This window comes from Colletotrichum tamarilloi, assembly GCF_030869305.1.
Source record: "Colletotrichum tamarilloi strain Tom-12 chromosome Unknown Scaffold_99.1, whole genome shotgun sequence".
NCBI classification, from domain to species: domain Eukaryota; kingdom Fungi; phylum Ascomycota; class Sordariomycetes; order Glomerellales; family Glomerellaceae; genus Colletotrichum; species Colletotrichum tamarilloi.
In genome coordinates, this window is record NW_026849482.1 from 102,995 (window position 1) to 119,058 (window position 16,064).

At 51.0% G+C, this 16,064-nt stretch overlaps 6 protein-coding genes across 6 annotated transcripts; 2 read left to right on the forward strand and 4 right to left on the reverse strand.

The window, feature by feature from the left end:
- Positions 1 to 242: 242 nt before the first annotated feature.
- On the reverse strand, positions 243 to 657 carry CTAM01_13594 (uncharacterized protein; the record flags this gene model as incomplete). The annotated part of the gene is made up of 2 exons (XM_060529596.1): positions 243 to 583; positions 645 to 657. 2 exons carry the CDS (start codon positions 655 to 657, stop codon positions 243 to 245), a joined length of 354 nt encoding a protein of 117 aa, XP_060375853.1.
- Positions 658 to 1,770: 1,113 nt separating this feature from the next.
- Positions 1,771 to 4,279, reverse strand: CTAM01_13595 (uncharacterized protein; the record flags this gene model as incomplete). Its single annotated transcript, XM_060529597.1, has 5 exons — positions 1,771 to 2,859; positions 2,912 to 3,141; positions 3,202 to 3,538; positions 3,593 to 3,733; positions 3,812 to 4,279. 5 exons carry the CDS (start codon positions 4,277 to 4,279, stop codon positions 1,771 to 1,773), a joined length of 2,265 nt encoding a protein of 754 aa, XP_060375854.1.
- A 4,416-nt stretch (positions 4,280 to 8,695) lies between these two features.
- On the forward strand, positions 8,696 to 10,688 carry CTAM01_13596 (uncharacterized protein; the record flags this gene model as incomplete). The annotated part of the gene is made up of 7 exons (XM_060529598.1): positions 8,696 to 8,730; positions 8,879 to 8,989; positions 9,092 to 9,434; positions 9,508 to 9,995; positions 10,055 to 10,119; positions 10,181 to 10,607; positions 10,655 to 10,688. 7 exons carry the CDS (start codon positions 8,696 to 8,698, stop codon positions 10,686 to 10,688), a joined length of 1,503 nt encoding a protein of 500 aa, XP_060375855.1.
- Positions 10,689 to 11,017: 329 nt separating this feature from the next.
- On the reverse strand, positions 11,018 to 12,213 carry CTAM01_13597 (alpha/beta hydrolase fold-3 domain-containing protein; the record flags this gene model as incomplete). The annotated part of the gene is made up of 2 exons (XM_060529599.1): positions 11,018 to 12,050; positions 12,131 to 12,213. The coding sequence occupies 2 exons, from the start codon at positions 12,211 to 12,213 to the stop codon at positions 11,018 to 11,020; spliced, it is 1,116 nt and encodes a 371-aa protein (XP_060375856.1).
- A 1,199-nt stretch (positions 12,214 to 13,412) lies between these two features.
- CTAM01_13598 (uncharacterized protein) lies at positions 13,413 to 13,676 on the forward strand (the record flags this gene model as incomplete). The annotated part of the gene is made up of 1 exon (XM_060529600.1): positions 13,413 to 13,676. One exon carries the CDS (start codon positions 13,413 to 13,415, stop codon positions 13,674 to 13,676), a length of 264 nt encoding a protein of 87 aa, XP_060375857.1.
- A 437-nt stretch (positions 13,677 to 14,113) lies between these two features.
- Positions 14,114 to 15,105, reverse strand: CTAM01_13599 (GDSL-like Lipase/Acylhydrolase; the record flags this gene model as incomplete). The annotated part of the gene is made up of 3 exons (XM_060529601.1): positions 14,114 to 14,570; positions 14,639 to 14,720; positions 14,784 to 15,105. The coding sequence occupies 3 exons, from the start codon at positions 15,103 to 15,105 to the stop codon at positions 14,114 to 14,116; spliced, it is 861 nt and encodes a 286-aa protein (XP_060375858.1).
- Positions 15,106 to 16,064: the final 959 nt, after the last annotated feature.

The following is a 16,064-nucleotide window of genomic DNA, read 5'->3' on the forward strand; positions in this document are numbered from 1 at the left end:
CATCAACGAAGCGCATTGTGCGTACAGGCTATATCCAAGCCTATAGGATAGAGATTGATTCCTTTGTCATGGTAATAATTATTGGCATTCATGGTATAGCGCGAAACTTGTCGTTCTGAGACTTGATCTTTCCTTGAGAATCTTAATCCCGAACTTGACTGCTCCTGATGCACATCCAAGATACCGCGTCTGTCATGCTTTCCAATGATCAATCATCCCTGTGGATTCCATGCTCAATACTCCTAGGCCTTCTCCGTCTCCTTCACTGACTCAATGCCAGGAACACGCCAGTCGCAGCCGCAGGTACAGCCCCAGGAGGCATTCTCACAGTCGGTATGGCGCTGATCGTAGCGAAGCTTGCCGGAGCTGTCGCAGCGGTAGTTATAAGGGCGGTACTCGCACCAGAGCTTGCTGATAGGGCAGACGATGTCGCATTCGCGAGTCTGGAGGACAGTATCCTGGGCCTTGATATTGATGGTGTCGACTCCATCTCTGTCGTTGAGGTCCTGACGGATCTTGTGGGGGTTCATGCTGGGGCCGGCAGCGACGCCAATGGCAAGGGCGGTAGCACCAGTGAGAAGAACTGTAATTTACGGTCAGGCTCTCTTCATGATGGACACTTGAGTGGATTTGAACAAACTTACCTTGAAATCTCATTTTAGAGGCTGTGCTATCTGTTTCTTGGTTGTGATTGATGATGTGAATAGTGGAAGGAGATCTCGTTAACAGGCAATGGCGGTGGGAGGTGAGATATCGAAGAAAGGTAGGGAGGTCTGAAAGCTACCGATTCAACGTATAAATACTCGAAGAGTATTCTGTGAAGGCGTTCGAATGCAAAAAACTGTCTTGTATCTCCATCTGACCGCCTTCGCTGCCTGGAAAGTTGTGTTGACTGAGTAACGACATAGATGGAAGGAGCAAACGACGGCCATCAAGTCCATATGCCTTTGTTCTTTCTTGAAAAAATCCACTTTGAGATGACCAAAAAATCTCATCAAGGCATATATGCGATGATGATCATGCTAACTCAGCTACGATACTTTGTCCACATGTATATCACTTGTGTAACCATCGAGAACCCCTTGCAATCAATCATCAGCACGAACTGAACTTTGGTACTACTCAAGGGAGTGCAGGAGAAGCACGTTACCAAGTTGAAGTAGGTATAGAGATAACTTTTGGCAGCTTGAAGCTATTTTACTTAGGTAGTGACCGTTCGTTGGTTTGGCCAGAACAAGGCAGTTATCATATGAGTTCTATGTCACGAGCGTCTTGAGGCACCTAACGATTTTGAACGGTGGATGAAATGATGGCATCTGAATTTGTCACACCAGCAAGAGATCTCAGCATTCTCTCTTTGTCTGTGTTAGTAATAGATTGATGTTGGGCAGTGTTTGCCAGGTACATGCGGAGCCACATTAAACAAACACCCGTCATGGTGTACTACAAACAGTGACGCAGCTAGGACACCCGCACAATACTTCAACATGATCACCGTCCGTACCTCTTCTACACCCTGCCTCAATAGTGTAGTCCGAAGCTTCAACACCTAAGCGTACTTCAAGTTGCTGATTCGCTGTTGCACGTGCAAAGACAGTACCTCCGATCAACTAAGATACAATTGTCGTGTTCAATTCCTTCAAGTTATGTTCTGTCCGTTTCAATGCTAGATACTTTTTGCACCTCAAATAATGTTACAAGTGCCAGAAACAAATACACGCTATGTCCACTCTAATGCCCCGGTAGACCTATGTTCCACAAAACAAACCATCAACGCCTTTCGCCTCCAGACTTTTGTCTCTCAGCCTGACCAAGCCATGCAGTTTGCTCGTCCAACCGGCTGTAATGCGCATCAATCACCTCCTGGTTCAAGTAATTCAGCCTGTGACCACACCTCGTCCACTTGACGTCATGCGCCGTTGCTGAATCATCGCAGCATCCTCCCCAGCAGTCTCCGATTCGGTCAATGACCGACTGGAACTTGGCCTTCTCGCTCCTCCGGCTCCGGTCGATAATGTTGAGCATCGTCGGAATTGCGACCTCGTGGAACAGGTCCGCGCAACCGTAGACCGATGACAGAAAAATAAAGTCGGCAAAGAAACGTCGAGGAATGTAGAAAATGTCTGACCAGCCTACGCAAAACTCCTTTTCCTCGATCGTGTAGCCGCGGTTCATCCGGATAATTTCGCCGTTGACGGTGACGGCCTTCTCGTTCCACTTGTGGTACCAACCCCACCATTGCGGAAACTTCTGCCAGTCCGTCATACACATGTACCGCGGTCCGTCGCCCTCGAACTGCCGTGTGTTGTGAGATGTCGGGAACCAGATGGACTCGCGGTTCTCATCGACCCAAGCCATCGGGTCGATCCAGGAGTCGAAGTGGAAGTACATCAACCCTTCGATATCGGGTTGCTCATCGAGTATGAGCTTCATCGTCCTGGCGACTTGCATGTAAATTGTTTCGTGGTGTGGGTACTGCGAGTGCGTGAGGTTGTGCCAGTCTTCGGGCTTATCCTCGACCATCTCCGGCATGGAGATGTGGACGGTGTGGTAAAAGGGCTTGTATTTCATGAGGAGAGGCACACGCTCCATGCGCTTCGCATTCCAGCGAATCATTGCGAGCGTGTTGCTAAAGGGTGAGGCAGTGAGGTTGCCAGGACCTGTCGAGATCTTGTACGGTTCTTGCTTGTCCGTGAAGGGTGTGATGATTTCGGCCGGGGGTATCGAGCAGTGTCCGTCGGTGTCATCTCTCATCACGAGTCGGTACTCGGGGGTATGCGGGAGTTCGGAAAGTGTTGCATAGGGGATGATGCCTGCGCCGAGAAAGCTGGCAAGGGTAAGAAGACCGAATTTTGCTTTCTGCAATAGCGTTAGCATGCCTTGATCACAGTACTCCATTAAGATGACCGACCTTGTAGGATGGAGGCGGCGCAAAAGAGTTCGGCACGTCATCCACTGGAGACGAACTAATGTACTCTTTCAAGGGAGCATACTTCATGTACGCCAGCGAAGCGATGAAAATGAGCACTGTGCCGGGTATGAGGAACATGCTGTATCGAGACAAGAAGAAGTGCGCGGACACAAGCATCAACACAATACTTGTGGTGTCGTTGATGAACCATCTCACCCATGAGTCGACCCCTGTATAACGTCAGCAATCTTCTTCGAGAACCCCCAAGTGGGACGGTGTCTGAAACGTACTTTTCTGTGCAACCGTAGTAATCAGAGCTACAAGTGTGGTCATGAACACCACTGACAAGCCCTTGCTGTCGTAGCCGCCGAAGAAAGTGGGTTCGAAGGAGCTGTATAGTCGCACAAGTGCATGCACGAGCAGGTTGAGCATCGCACCGAAAGCTCCCAAGACAATGTTCGCGCCGTTCGAGCTCAACTCGGTAGCCTTCAAAAGCTTCTCGCTGTGGATGTCGGATAAGGCACTGAAGCTGGCCTGGCCGACAATGCTGACGTAGAGGGGAAGCTGGTATGTCGATGCCCTCGTGCGATGTTGTGGGTAGAACTGGGACAGTACCAGACCCGACGTCTACTCCTGTTTAGCAGCTGAATTGGAGTATTAGAAGCTACGTGAATGACCTACCTGGATCAAGAAAGCCATCCATCGGGTCTTGGGGCCCTTCAGTCCAAGAGCGGGCGTCGTGACTAGAGCTGCTGCGACCATGATGCCGCTCTTCGTGATGGAGACGGTGCCTGGATCGCTGACCAAATAGTTGAGAAACAACTTGAGAAAGAAATGTTAGCTTTTGCCTCATCTAATGTTGCGCCAGCGCCAAGTGCCAAGCGCTTTGACGTCGCATACCAAGTTGTTGCTGAGCATTTGCAGTAAAGCAATCCTCATCAGTCCGAATCTCAAGTCCGCGTCTCCCCAGACATAACACCAGAGTGCCCTCGCGCCTCCAATGCGGGGAGCTTGTCGCGATAGCTTCTCCGCAGCGTACTCGCCAGACGACCGTCCGTCCTCATCAGCGCCAAGATCCAAGTCCTCCGATCCGTTGCCCAGCGAAGAGTACTCGGTGTTGGTATTTCGTCGGCGAATCTCGCGTTTCAAAAGCAAAGTCGCAATCAAGAACCTCAGAAATTCGGATATCGTTAAACTCGAAGATGGCGAAAAGTTGAACTGCCCTCGCTCGCGGGAATTCCAGAGATTGACCGCCGCGCCGACCTGGAGGAGCACCAGCCCGAGCGCGGCGAGACACGGGACCAGCCCGGCGCCACCGGATCCGGCTACCGCCAGCATTCGGCGGAAGATGGACCGGTTCACGGCCATGGCGAAAGAAGAAAGAAAATAGGAGTGTAAGGCGGCGGCGCGAATTCGTCTCGATCGCTTTCCGTTGTGTTTTCTACCAGTTTTGACGAGAAATCATGATTTCGCAACCACCGCGAGTCGAAAAGAAGAGGACAGAACGCTTGGCCCTTTTTTCCTCGCTGCGAAAATACGAGTCGTGGCGGGGGCGATCAGCGTCGCAAAAAAGGTCCCCTCGGCCTCCAGACAATAGCAGGGCTGTTCGCACGGAATCAGCTGGGGGCCAGGTTAAAACCGGGGACTTGACAGGGGACGAGAATCGAAATCGAGCTTGAATTCCCCAATCTGACCACGCCGCGGACGCCCCAGTACGAGATCGTCAGCGTTCAGCTTCGGTTGCGTGGAGCGAGTACGGATGTGGACGGCTCTCGAAAAAGGGGGGGTGGTGTTCGTCAGTCAGCGCGGGTGACTTCGATGTCGCGAATAGTATCATTGAAGAACACGAAAGCTGGCAAGATGGGAGGCACAATGGTTTTGTCTGTCCTTGAGCTCGATACTCGAAGCTTAATTTGCTGCTAATAAAAAGTATTTTAAGGATCTGAGGCAAAGCAGACCCAGGCAAAGGCATCCCCTTAACATTGCAGTTACAATTCTGGCAGCGAATTAATTAGCACGGCTGTCGCCTGTTTGCATGATCCCCGTCAATCTGGGTGTTGGACTGAACGCCAAGTGGACCGATGAGCTTTGGGAACATTTGGAAGTATCCGTTTGTTGAACCTTCCGGTGTGGGCGCCCGGCAGTGCTTGATTGCAGCTTTGCCCGATCAGTTAGGTGATCACGAAAGAGGAGATTCGACCGCAGTACATAAGGTACGGCGCAGCGCCAGGCTTGCGAAGTTATGGCAGCGTGAAGGTCGATCCGGCGTTTAAAGAGCAAAGAATCTCTGCGCAAGGCACCAAGTTTCCAAAAGGCCAAAGTTGGCGCGCCGCGCGTCCTGTAACATCTTCTCCTCAACAAAGGCCAGTCATGCGGAGTAAACTTCAAGCTGACAACCACACACACACTAGAAAACCATCCGAGGCTACAGCTACTTGTCTCCTAACAGCTGTCTGTCTGGCCTTATGAGTGTGTGGAAGAGATGGGGCACGTGTTCGGCCCAAAGAACTAGCTTTTAACATGAGTCGCAACGGCTGTCACGGAACTGCGCATCTTCAAGGACACAGCCTGCGCCAGAAGAAGTGAGACCGGCTATCGAAATGTGGCCCGGCCGTGAGGGGCCACTCTCTTATTGGACCGTCTTATCACTCGGCGCCAGGATTGAGTTCCCAATTTAGGTCGTTTGGAGGGGCCTCCCGGTTCCCCTTGTTAAGCACGGTTCAGCAATGTCGTAGCCGTGACGGCACGCAACGCTGAGAGGGAGTTACACTGCTAACAGAAACTGGCACAATGGTTAGGGGCCGATGGATAGACTGAAAATAAGGCGGTGGGCGTTGGTCCGTCCACCTCCAGTCGTTCGGCTGAACTGTATGGTGCTGACAGTGACGGAATCAAGTGAGATGCTCAGCTGGGTCGATACGGGGAAACTCCGCCCGCTTGCCTTGAGATCACGGCACATTTGTCCTGCCTTCCACCATGTCGGGAGGCGGTGATCAGGCAGGTTCTAGACCAAGAGAAGGGGAGGGGGGGTTGGAAGGAAACAAGAGTTTACATGTGGCAAGCCGAGCATTCCAATCAGGGTCCGACTTGAAACACATGTGCATGTCGACCCCTACTGCGCCGTCTGCGCCCAAGTTTGCTACGAATCGGAGGTCGCTTCACTTGTAAGGCGCATGGCTAGTGTGAAATCCTTCAAGCACTTCCAGGGGCGGCTATCCGAGATCTACCACATTCGACAGCGCCATTTAGGGAAGCTGAGAGGCCTGCAGGATCTCTTGTCTTGACTGCGTGATACTACATAGGGGAACCAGATGGAGAAGGACTTTCCGATGGTCTGGACACGATGCCATGAGCTTGACTTGACGTACAGTCGGTTGAGGTTCCTTCCCCGCCTCACTATGCAACAAGCGACATCATACTCAAGGCTCGCTAACTTCGCATGACCATGGAGGCGAATGCTAGAAGCACCAGAATACTCGGCCACGGCTGCAGATGTGACTCGTGCAAACCAGTCTCCTATGCCATCACCAGATTCGCGAGGCAGGCCTCTGTAATCCAGCTGGATTATTGATGAGATGCCAAAGACAGCGGCTATATAGTCAGGCTTCCCATCTGTCATCCTCTATCAAGACTGTTGGATTGAAAGGTTTAACTGGTGCAAAGTCTTCCACGCGTCCGACCACGTCACTGGCAGCAACTAGGAGGTGCCATCACCTGCGTTAGCTGCGACGGCAGCGCTAGAAGTTTTCCGTCCGTCTCACTAGTTCAACCGTCAAACACACTCAGCATAGCTCACAAATCCAGACCAGAGCGACGGGTAGACTACTCCGATTCGAGAAGACAGCAAAATCCACGGTCAAACTTTCGAGTCCGGCCGCGAACACCAGTGTTACGGGCTCGGAGCCATGCCCCGAAGCCCCCACTTGCCGCAGAGCGCTTCCGTTTCCCTTTAGTCATCGTCGATCTCACGGTCTCAAACGTAAATGGCGGTTGAGGTTGATATCGGAACAGCAAAATTTGGGATGATGAAAAGCCCAGCTTTTGAGTAGAATAAAGATGCCTCCGTTTCAAATTCACTTACGCTGAGCTTAGTGCGTTGCACATGAACACAACTAATTTGCAGCTCCTGAGTCCACATTCCTGTTACCCTGAAGACGGGCACAGCTGGGGGAACTTTGCGTCTTTCTGATCCACATCCAAAGAGTCCTGGAAAAGTGGCTCAGCCCACGGGCCCTGGTGCCGTTCAACGGACCGTACCGTCTTCCGAAGCCCCGCTCAATCACTGACTTCCTCTCACTCTGTAAGATCGTGAATATGTGTACGATGCCTCGAAGCTGAGCTACTCCAGGAGTTACGGTGTCTGGGATGTAGTTTCTTTCGTGACTTGCACTACTTGGCTATTCTTTCCAAAGTGAACACTACCAGAGTCTTGACAGAGCTCCTGATCGACCATTGAGACGCGAGATGCCAGAAACAACGTCGGAGGATTGTGAATATCGTGAGAGATACATCCCGAGTCCCATCTGTCATGACTGGGAAGGAGTTCGATCGTCCGCTCCAAGTTTCGACGAGAGGACGCCGAAGATACTAGACGAACCTTGGTGAAGCCTCAGTTTTCAGAAAAAGCATATGCCTTCATGCCAGACTTGCCAGTTCAATAGCCGTCGTATCCATCATCCGTCCGACGGTCAAACTATCTGACTCTACCATTCTGACTCATGTACCTAACCGTCAATAAGGTTGTGGCGGAAAATCCACAAGCAGATATTATGCCCGTCTTGGCCATCTTGTTTACCTCAAGGTCCAGGTTCGACAGGGTCTAGACGAGATCTGACGCCTCAAGCTCATGCGGAGGCTAAACCCCCGCCTGATCGCGTAAGTCATCACATAAGAATGCCGTGATGGAGGGAGCAAGTTTGGGTAAGGCTGCATCGTCTTTTTAAAGTTCGACGTCAACGCCGAGCTTGAAGCGGTTTGAGATGTTGCCAAGAGAACACCTTTCCGTACAGAGGAGGTGAGTGCTCTCATTCGAGACAGCATCTGATGCTCTGCACAGATGTCGCAGTAGCTGACGCAGATCTATGTCCGAGCACTATTTGGATTTTCTCTTCACAGCAAGATAGTGTGCGTCTCGAATTCTCATGGAAGTAAATGAGTGGTCGGTGTGTTCGGCCCAATCTCACCAGCGTTGGAGACGCGGCTCGCTAGAAAGGTTGATTTGTACCGAACTTCGTGTTGATGTTGCGATCAACTCGAACTGCGGTCAACGGCGACAATCGAGGCCGATACATATACATTCCTGGCTCAGATGATCTTGGCAAGAGGGGTTTAAAGGGGGATTTGGGGAATACATGGATACAAGTAATGGCGAACTCAAGCCCAACGCCACATGCAACGCTTGGAGTACTTCAATGTTTCATGGACCAAGAGCTGGTGTGCGATTTGCTCTCGTAAAACTGACTCACTTCCCACTGGCTCATCCTGGATAATCACAAGCCCCTACCAAGCTGGAGCTTTGCCCGGTCTCGCTACCCAATGGCATAAACCTCTCACATTCCAACTTTGATTTAAGCTCCTGGTAGAATTGATACTGTTTCCGCCATCGGCTCATCCCCCGAGTCCTCCAACCTTGCCTTGTGGTCTGGAACAATGTTTGGATCGACCCGTTACAGCACTGTCACCGAGGACCGCCCGAGGGTCGTCTGATATGTGCATCCCCAAGTGGACAACCCCGACAACGGTCTCCCCGTTCGCCGCGATGAAGGTGTCCTCCAGAAGACGGAAATGCAGCAACTTTTGCCTCAGCCCGAGAAGGATATGTTGATAACCCGCCACCGTTCGCCGCAAGAAGAACTTTAAACAGAGAGGTTTACCCGTGACGGCTGGGGGCGAGGCGCGCCTCCGGCTTTTGCATCCCGCACTGGACAAGTGAGAGCCTCTGTCGGCCCAGTTTGTTTCGATATTTAGAACGAACACACCCGCGAACGCTCACCAACCTCTTTCTCACCACGTCATGGCTCGAGTCATATCCGCTGAAGTATTCCGAAGAGTCTGCATCGGAGTGAACGGCCTAGGCATGTGTACGTTACATCGTATTCACGCTAGCATTACACGCCTCACTGAGACCTATCCAATCTCACCCCGACTTCCCCATCCCTAAATCATGAAAAGCTGAACTAGTAACGATCAATGTCTGACCATCTCTTCGCAGCGGCATTTCCGCCGACCAACCAATAAAGGGTCCCGGCAATTCGGTTCTGGGCCTTGGTCTCTCCTGGGCAGAATTCTCACCATATCCTCCGACTACCAGCTTCCAACTCGACTTGCTCGCGTTCGGGGCCGTACCTCTTCTCATCCAAATGCGGCCACGATGAATTCTATTGAGAGCAACGGACCTCTGATAGCGGGCATCACATGGTTTCTCTGCTTCTTCTGTGGCGCCTTCCTGGCGTTACGAGTGTACGCGAAGTTAAGCAGGGGACAGAAGCTGTGGTGGGATGACTACATCTTTCTTTTCTCGTGGGTACGTATATAAATTCTTAACGAGGTATCTGTTTTTCTGACTATCTGACAACTAAACTGACGGTGGCTTGCAGACTTGTCTCTTTGTCGAATCGATCATCACCCAAATGGGCGTGAACTTGGGTTTCGGCCGTCACTATTACGACATCACTCCCCAGGCCAATCTTCTAACGATTGCCATGTATACCTCAGTAGGCGCATCAATATCGTGCTTTGCTTCGACTGGTAGCAAAGTTGGGTTTGGTGTAACCCTCCTTCGGCTCACGACGGGCTGGTTCAGGATATTTGTGTGGTTCGCCGTCGTGACATTGACGGTGGTCATGCTTCCCAGCGCGACCTTGACATGGCTGAAGTGCACCCCGGTGCAAAAGAACTTCAACAGACAGATGCCAGGGACCTGCTGGGATGAGTCTGTGACGCTCAACTACGGCATCTTTAACGCGGCTTGGTGCGCGTTCATGGACTTTGTGTTGGCGATAATCCCCTGGAAGCTCATTTGGGGGATGCGGTTGAGAAAACACGAGAAGCTAGGCGTTTGCTTTGCGATGAGCCTAGGCTGGTTGTATGTTTTTGTTCTCAAGTCGTCGTACTATCTTACCTCATGCTGACTTATCACCACAGGGCAGGCGTATGCGCCATCATCAAGGGCATATATCTTGTTCAACTAGAACAAGGTGACTTTTTCTGTGAGTTGACTAGTTGCTCTTGCATTTGGCTTTTGTAATCTTTCTAACATTTGCACCCAAGTCAACGGAAAGGACGTAACTATCTGGACCGCTGTGGAAACGGCCACAGCAATAATTGGATCATCGATTCCAGTCTTACGAGTCTTTATCAAAGAAAAGGCATCTACCCTTGGCTACGACAACAAAGTCAACCACGATGATAGCAACGAAAATTCAAACAACGTGGAGCTCAACACGTATCGGAGCGTGATTACCTCTACAACGCGGAAGGGTACCCTATCGACGACGGAAGAGACCGATTTGGATGGCGCACGGAATCTCCCACGGAGCGGAAGCTGTCTTTTGGTGGACATACCAGACTTCAAGCTTGAGGGAATTGTGCGAGCTCGGAGCGTGGATGAAGAAAGTCAAGGCGGGTCAGACGATGATCAGAAGTTTAGTAATCATGATCGGGTCGACCACAATGTCCATAGCCAGGAACAAATCAGGTATGTTGGCCCTATATGGCGTGTATACTTTTGCTAACCCTTTCCAGGGACGAGCGGGAGTTTTATGGAAGAGCGCTCTGATCAAGTCGTTCTACTGAGAATGGGAGCCAGAAGCATTACGCGTAAGAAGACAATTACGCGAAGGGGGGAATTACTGACTCTTGTGTACTAATGTTTTTTGAATGAGAGCAAAGACCTCTGATGTCGAAGGCTTGATGATACCTGGAGTATTTCCACTCCGCTATAAAGTAATGACAGTAATGAGAATCATGAAGTAATCTTACGAGTTGATACCATCGTTCTCTAAATTGACCATGCTGTTTTGTAAGAATTTAGCCACAAAGAGTTTAGATGTGCCAAAGAGTAAATTGTAAGATACTTTATGCAACGGCATTCTAAGATTCCTATGGTCACCGGTATATGGCGTCATATGCCGTTGACGATTTTTCCGGAACGGTCATGAAAGGATCTGCAACAACCGCCTTCTTGATCTCATCCTCCGAGACCTCCTGCTTGAGAAGCCATCCGAGGCCTCTGAAGATGTCAAGGTTTGCCTTGAACGCGGACTTGACACCAGGGAATATGAAATGTCCATGCGGAGCGCCGGGATACACATCTAACCGGGTTTCCACCCCGTGTGCTCTGAGAGCTTTCTCGTAAACCAGCCCGTCATCCCGGAGGAAGTCCAGACCTCCAACCTGCACAACTGTTCGTGGCATTCCGACATGGGGATTCTTCGAGTTGAAAGGCGAATAATCCACTGATTTGATGTCTGCCTTGTAATTGGCAGCAAGATAACCCCAGGCTGCTTTACTGAAGATCGGAGCCTCGGCGTTCTGCTCTCTTGCGAGGAAGATGTCTTTGTACTTTGGAGGCACTATGTCGTCCTCGAGGAAGAGCGGAGCCAGGAGCCAGACACCGGTGAGAGGAGCTCCGAGCTTCGTCGCGCCATCAACCATCTTCTGTGCCATGACGGCCGCAAGGTTTGCGCCAGCAGATGGGCCTCCGATAACGAAGCCTGCGCTCAAGTCGCCACCTAGTGTGTGCGCATTCTCAGAAACCCACTTGAGCCCATCTTCAACATCATTGGGGGCCGCGGGGAAAGGGTGTGTGGGTGCCAGACGATAGGAAAGGTTGATGACAGTGGCATTGAAGAGCTTTCTGGCGATTCTGGCCCAGGGGCTCATTTGGTGACAGTCACCCATTGTGAAGGCGCCTCCATAGATGAGAACGATGACTGGGGACTTTGCGCCTGTTGACGTGGAGGGCTTGTGGACGCGGGCTTCTTGTTGGCGGCCCCCATCGCGCATTGGGATTTGGATAGTGTACTCGAATTCCGTGTCTGGGGCTGGGGGAGCTGACTCTGGCAAGGGATGCCCACCTGCCAGGTACTGGAGTATGGTTAGTGGCCGAGTCAGTTCATGCCAACGAGCCTTGACTGACCTCTGCGATCTCTGGACTTCAACGAGGGTCAGTCCACTTTGTTCCAGACTTTTGAAATTTCGCTTGCGGTTGATACTCACTCGATGACGCTCAAGGCAGCGAGCTTCTCTTTTGTGTCATACTCCATCTTGTCCACAGACGTCTTGTTCTCAAGAGAGCCCATTGATCCAGTCTATTGCCTGAGCAAAAGTGCAAGTGTTGGAAATGTGTGGGATAGCGGTGCGCACGAGGGAAAAAAAATTGGATTGAGAAAATCTTCCAACAGCGAGCGGCCACTGTCAATTTAAAGCAAAGCCGCATTCGTTATCTGATGTGACGGAATCTGGTTCCAACAGAGCTAAAAGATTACATGTTTGTTTAGTCCCAACGGCAGCGCTACTATCGGACTTGGTCTCCGCACCCCGATTGTCCGAGGGACCACAATGTGTTCGCTTCGATGGTCATTATTGATCTGCTCATGGGTAAAAAGCAAATCCAGCAAATGAAACGAATCCCCCCGCGGAAAGCCCCTCTTCTAGTGCAACGAGGCATCCCACGTCAGCACAATAACCATGCGAATTTTCGGTGTTTGGCCAACGAAAAGTCCCTTTTGGCAAACCCAGCCCGACGGTCTGGCTGCAAATGATGTTACATTGAAGATGCGCGTGCGAGGCCCAGTTCGGAGAAAGCAAGTCTTGGCGATGTTTGTGTCCCACAAATACCATTCATACCGAGCAAACGCTCCTCTTCGAGACCATACCTCCAAACATTTGACCAAGTCGAGCCTCTTATCTGTGATACTCTCGGACGGGACATTTCAAACACAGTCTTTTCTACCTTAGAATAACTTACTGCATGTGTTAAATTAGGTATTCAGTGCGGACATTTCTTCGGCTGAGGAGAACCTTGGCCCGATTAAAAATTCCATTGATCAGGATACCTTGTCTGTGGTGAAGCCCTCCTTTGTCGTGTTCTTTGACACGAGAACACAGAAATTGTCCTAAAAAGTTTTCAGAAAAGGTTTGAAGGAGACAACTCGGAAAGACTGATTTAGCCTAGGTGCTCTAGGTCACTGTCCTGTTTCAGAAGAGGCAGTTGACAATGGCTTAGTCTAAGGTGTCAGACTGATCCATGGAACAAGACTTCTTCGCACCCATGAGTGCTGGTGAAAGACGACAGGCAACATCCACTTGCCGACTGAAAACGATAAAAGTGCCACTATGGAATAGCTCTTGAAGCTTCCTGCAACTCATTCTCAACTCATCATTTCATCGCAACACTCTCAACTTCAACTCAACGCTCCACGAGCATTCTTCATCCGACATTAGCAGCTTCAAGCATCGATCGAACTAACAGACTCACAACTCAGTTTACATCACAGCCATGTGCAACTACATCCTCAACGTCACCAAGTGCCGCCAGTGCGGCCGCACTATCAGCTCGTCCCAGTCTGACTTCGTCTACTGCCCGTCATACAGAAACGGCATTAGATGCCAGACCATTCAGCGCGACTGTCGCACTCAACTAGTCTGCTGCTCTAGTTGCCAGAGGGCCTACCACTTTGAACCTCCTGTCAATGGCTCTAATATATTCGCTGATAAGGAGTATGGTTCCGACTCTGAGGATGGTTTTGCTCCATCTCAGTAGTGGAAATAGGTTGCGACGGTAAGTAGACTGATCTACGGTTTTCGAGAACTCTTTTCATAAGTTGTTGGCAAGCGGGTGCGATTTTACATTCCAAGTTTAGTATCGGTCTTCTGCGCAGCTAGAATTAAACTTCTCTTCGCGAACTCAATCAGCAGATGTGAACTTGTAGGTCCAAATTCACCGTCTATGTTTCCAATCATGCAGCCAGTGATACGTGTATAGTGATTGTACAGGGGATTTACTGCATTATTTATGTAACTGGGCCCTTGGTCTACTTCGAAACTTCACAGATCCCAAATTTTCGATCAATCGAGTTGTTCGTCTTTTGGCTGATCAACTTTCATAAGTGGTAAATGTGATCTTTTGTAGTTTGACACCACTCTGCCATCAAAAACCAGATGTGAACATAAACCTTCTCTTATGGGTTCTATGGGTTATTAAATGGGCAGCGTCGCATTAACCTGGAGGCAAGTTCCCAGTCTACCCCCCTCCAGTCTCGATGTCGCATTAACAACATACTCCTGCAGCGGCGGCGTGCCGCACTTGAGGCCCAACACGAAAGCCCCAGCAAACGAATCCGCCAGCTTCGGCGACATGTGCACGGCATCCATGGGATAACCCTCGACAGCCGCCTGCTGGCCCTGCACCTGAAGGGCCTGGGCGCTGTAGTTGCCATGCGGAACGTAGTAGATACCGGCTGCGGGTCCGCCGAGGGATTCGACGACGTACCACGAGTACCACGCGTAGATGGTCGGCGTCCAAGAGAATGTGCCGGCCGAGTAAGGGTTTATGGGGGTTGAGGTTGAGATCACCACGCGGGCGCCGAGGGAGAGGAAAGTTGAGGAGGCGTTGCGAAGGTAGGTAGTGTATGTCTGCACTACTTCCGTTTGGTTGCTAAAGACACATAGTTAGATCGTCATCATTAGGGAGAAACATGACGTTCTCAATATCTATGGACGTACTTGAAAAGCACAGGACAGACATTGTCTCCAATGCCGGGACAGTCGACTCGGTTCTTGACTGTGTCGTTGATCGGGTTTCCAGCTAGAATTCTGTCAGAGTTTTTGATACTTGGGGAGTTAGGATCGATGCAGTTCAGATACGTACGTCCATCGTTGTGACCAAACTCAATCACAACCCAGTCCCCAGCCTTGACTTCGTCAATGATCCGCTGGAACCGGCCCTCTCTCGTAAAAGTGCGCGCGCTTCTCCCAGCATACGCAGAGTTATTGACTCGGATCTTTGACGAGTCGAGGGAGTAGTGCAGGTACTCTCCCCATCCCTGGGTCCCGTTGTGTCCACCGCCCGGTGCCATCGTGCTGTCGCCAGCAAGCCAGAGTACCTGTCGGTCGTCGATATCGGAACGCTCCGTGGGTGCTGCGAGCGCTGAACCAGCTCCCAGAAGGAGGGAAACTGCAGAAAACTTCATGGTCGACTTATTCTCGTCCAGACGGAGAGGGCTATGTTGGTAGAGACAGGCGCGAGGTCTTTCGAGCTGTCTCACCAAGCAAGGTCACGAAGGCATAGCTTCATTTTATTATTCCTCTTCCCATGGCGAGGGTGCCATTGACAGCGGATCTCGGCACCTAGAGCTATCCAGCGTGCCAGGGATGCCATCCTGTCTCCCCGCACCAGACTGAACTGACAAGCCCAAAAGCTGGGCATTTCCCCGCGTAAAGCAGGGGTCATTTGGAGGCAAAAGACACAACGGCGGGACCGCTAAGCTAGATGAATACTGAAAACCCGTTGCTCAATTTGCGCACAAGTGGGAAAGCGATTGCATAGCGTCTGTTGAAGCGCTCCTTATTCGTGGGAAGAAGGTGGGTGGTTTTTGATTCGGGCCAACAGGGGCCGAGTCTACCATTGAGTAGGCTTTCGGTTGACCGTTTGCCGAGTGAACCCGGGCAGATGGATCTTGACTCCGTGGGGAGATGATCGGGGTAAGGGTCCGTCTGATCCGGGGTTAATTAGTTCCTCTGCACCCGGAGCTGCTTAGATTGTTTGTGCTTCATTTGATAAGAGGCGCTTCATACTCATTCATCTAAATGTTTCGTGAGCTCATCTCACTCAGATCTCACACTGAGTGAGATGAGCTCAGAGCGACCACTACTGGTGTAGGATGCAGAGTCTGAACGTGCGATTAACTAAGTCAACATACCCACTTCCTGGCACCCCCCTGTTTCTGGCACCACAAAAACGATGGGATCACAACCCAACCTCCTCATTACTATTAACTATTGATCCTCAACCACACCCACTACAATACAGCTGCCAGCCTCACTAGGGCATTCAGAGTCGCTGGATTCAGCCGTGATAACCTCCTTTTCACCCGCTTCGATTTGAGCCCGATGGATATCCCTGATGTTCGCGAACTTCGTATTGGGATCG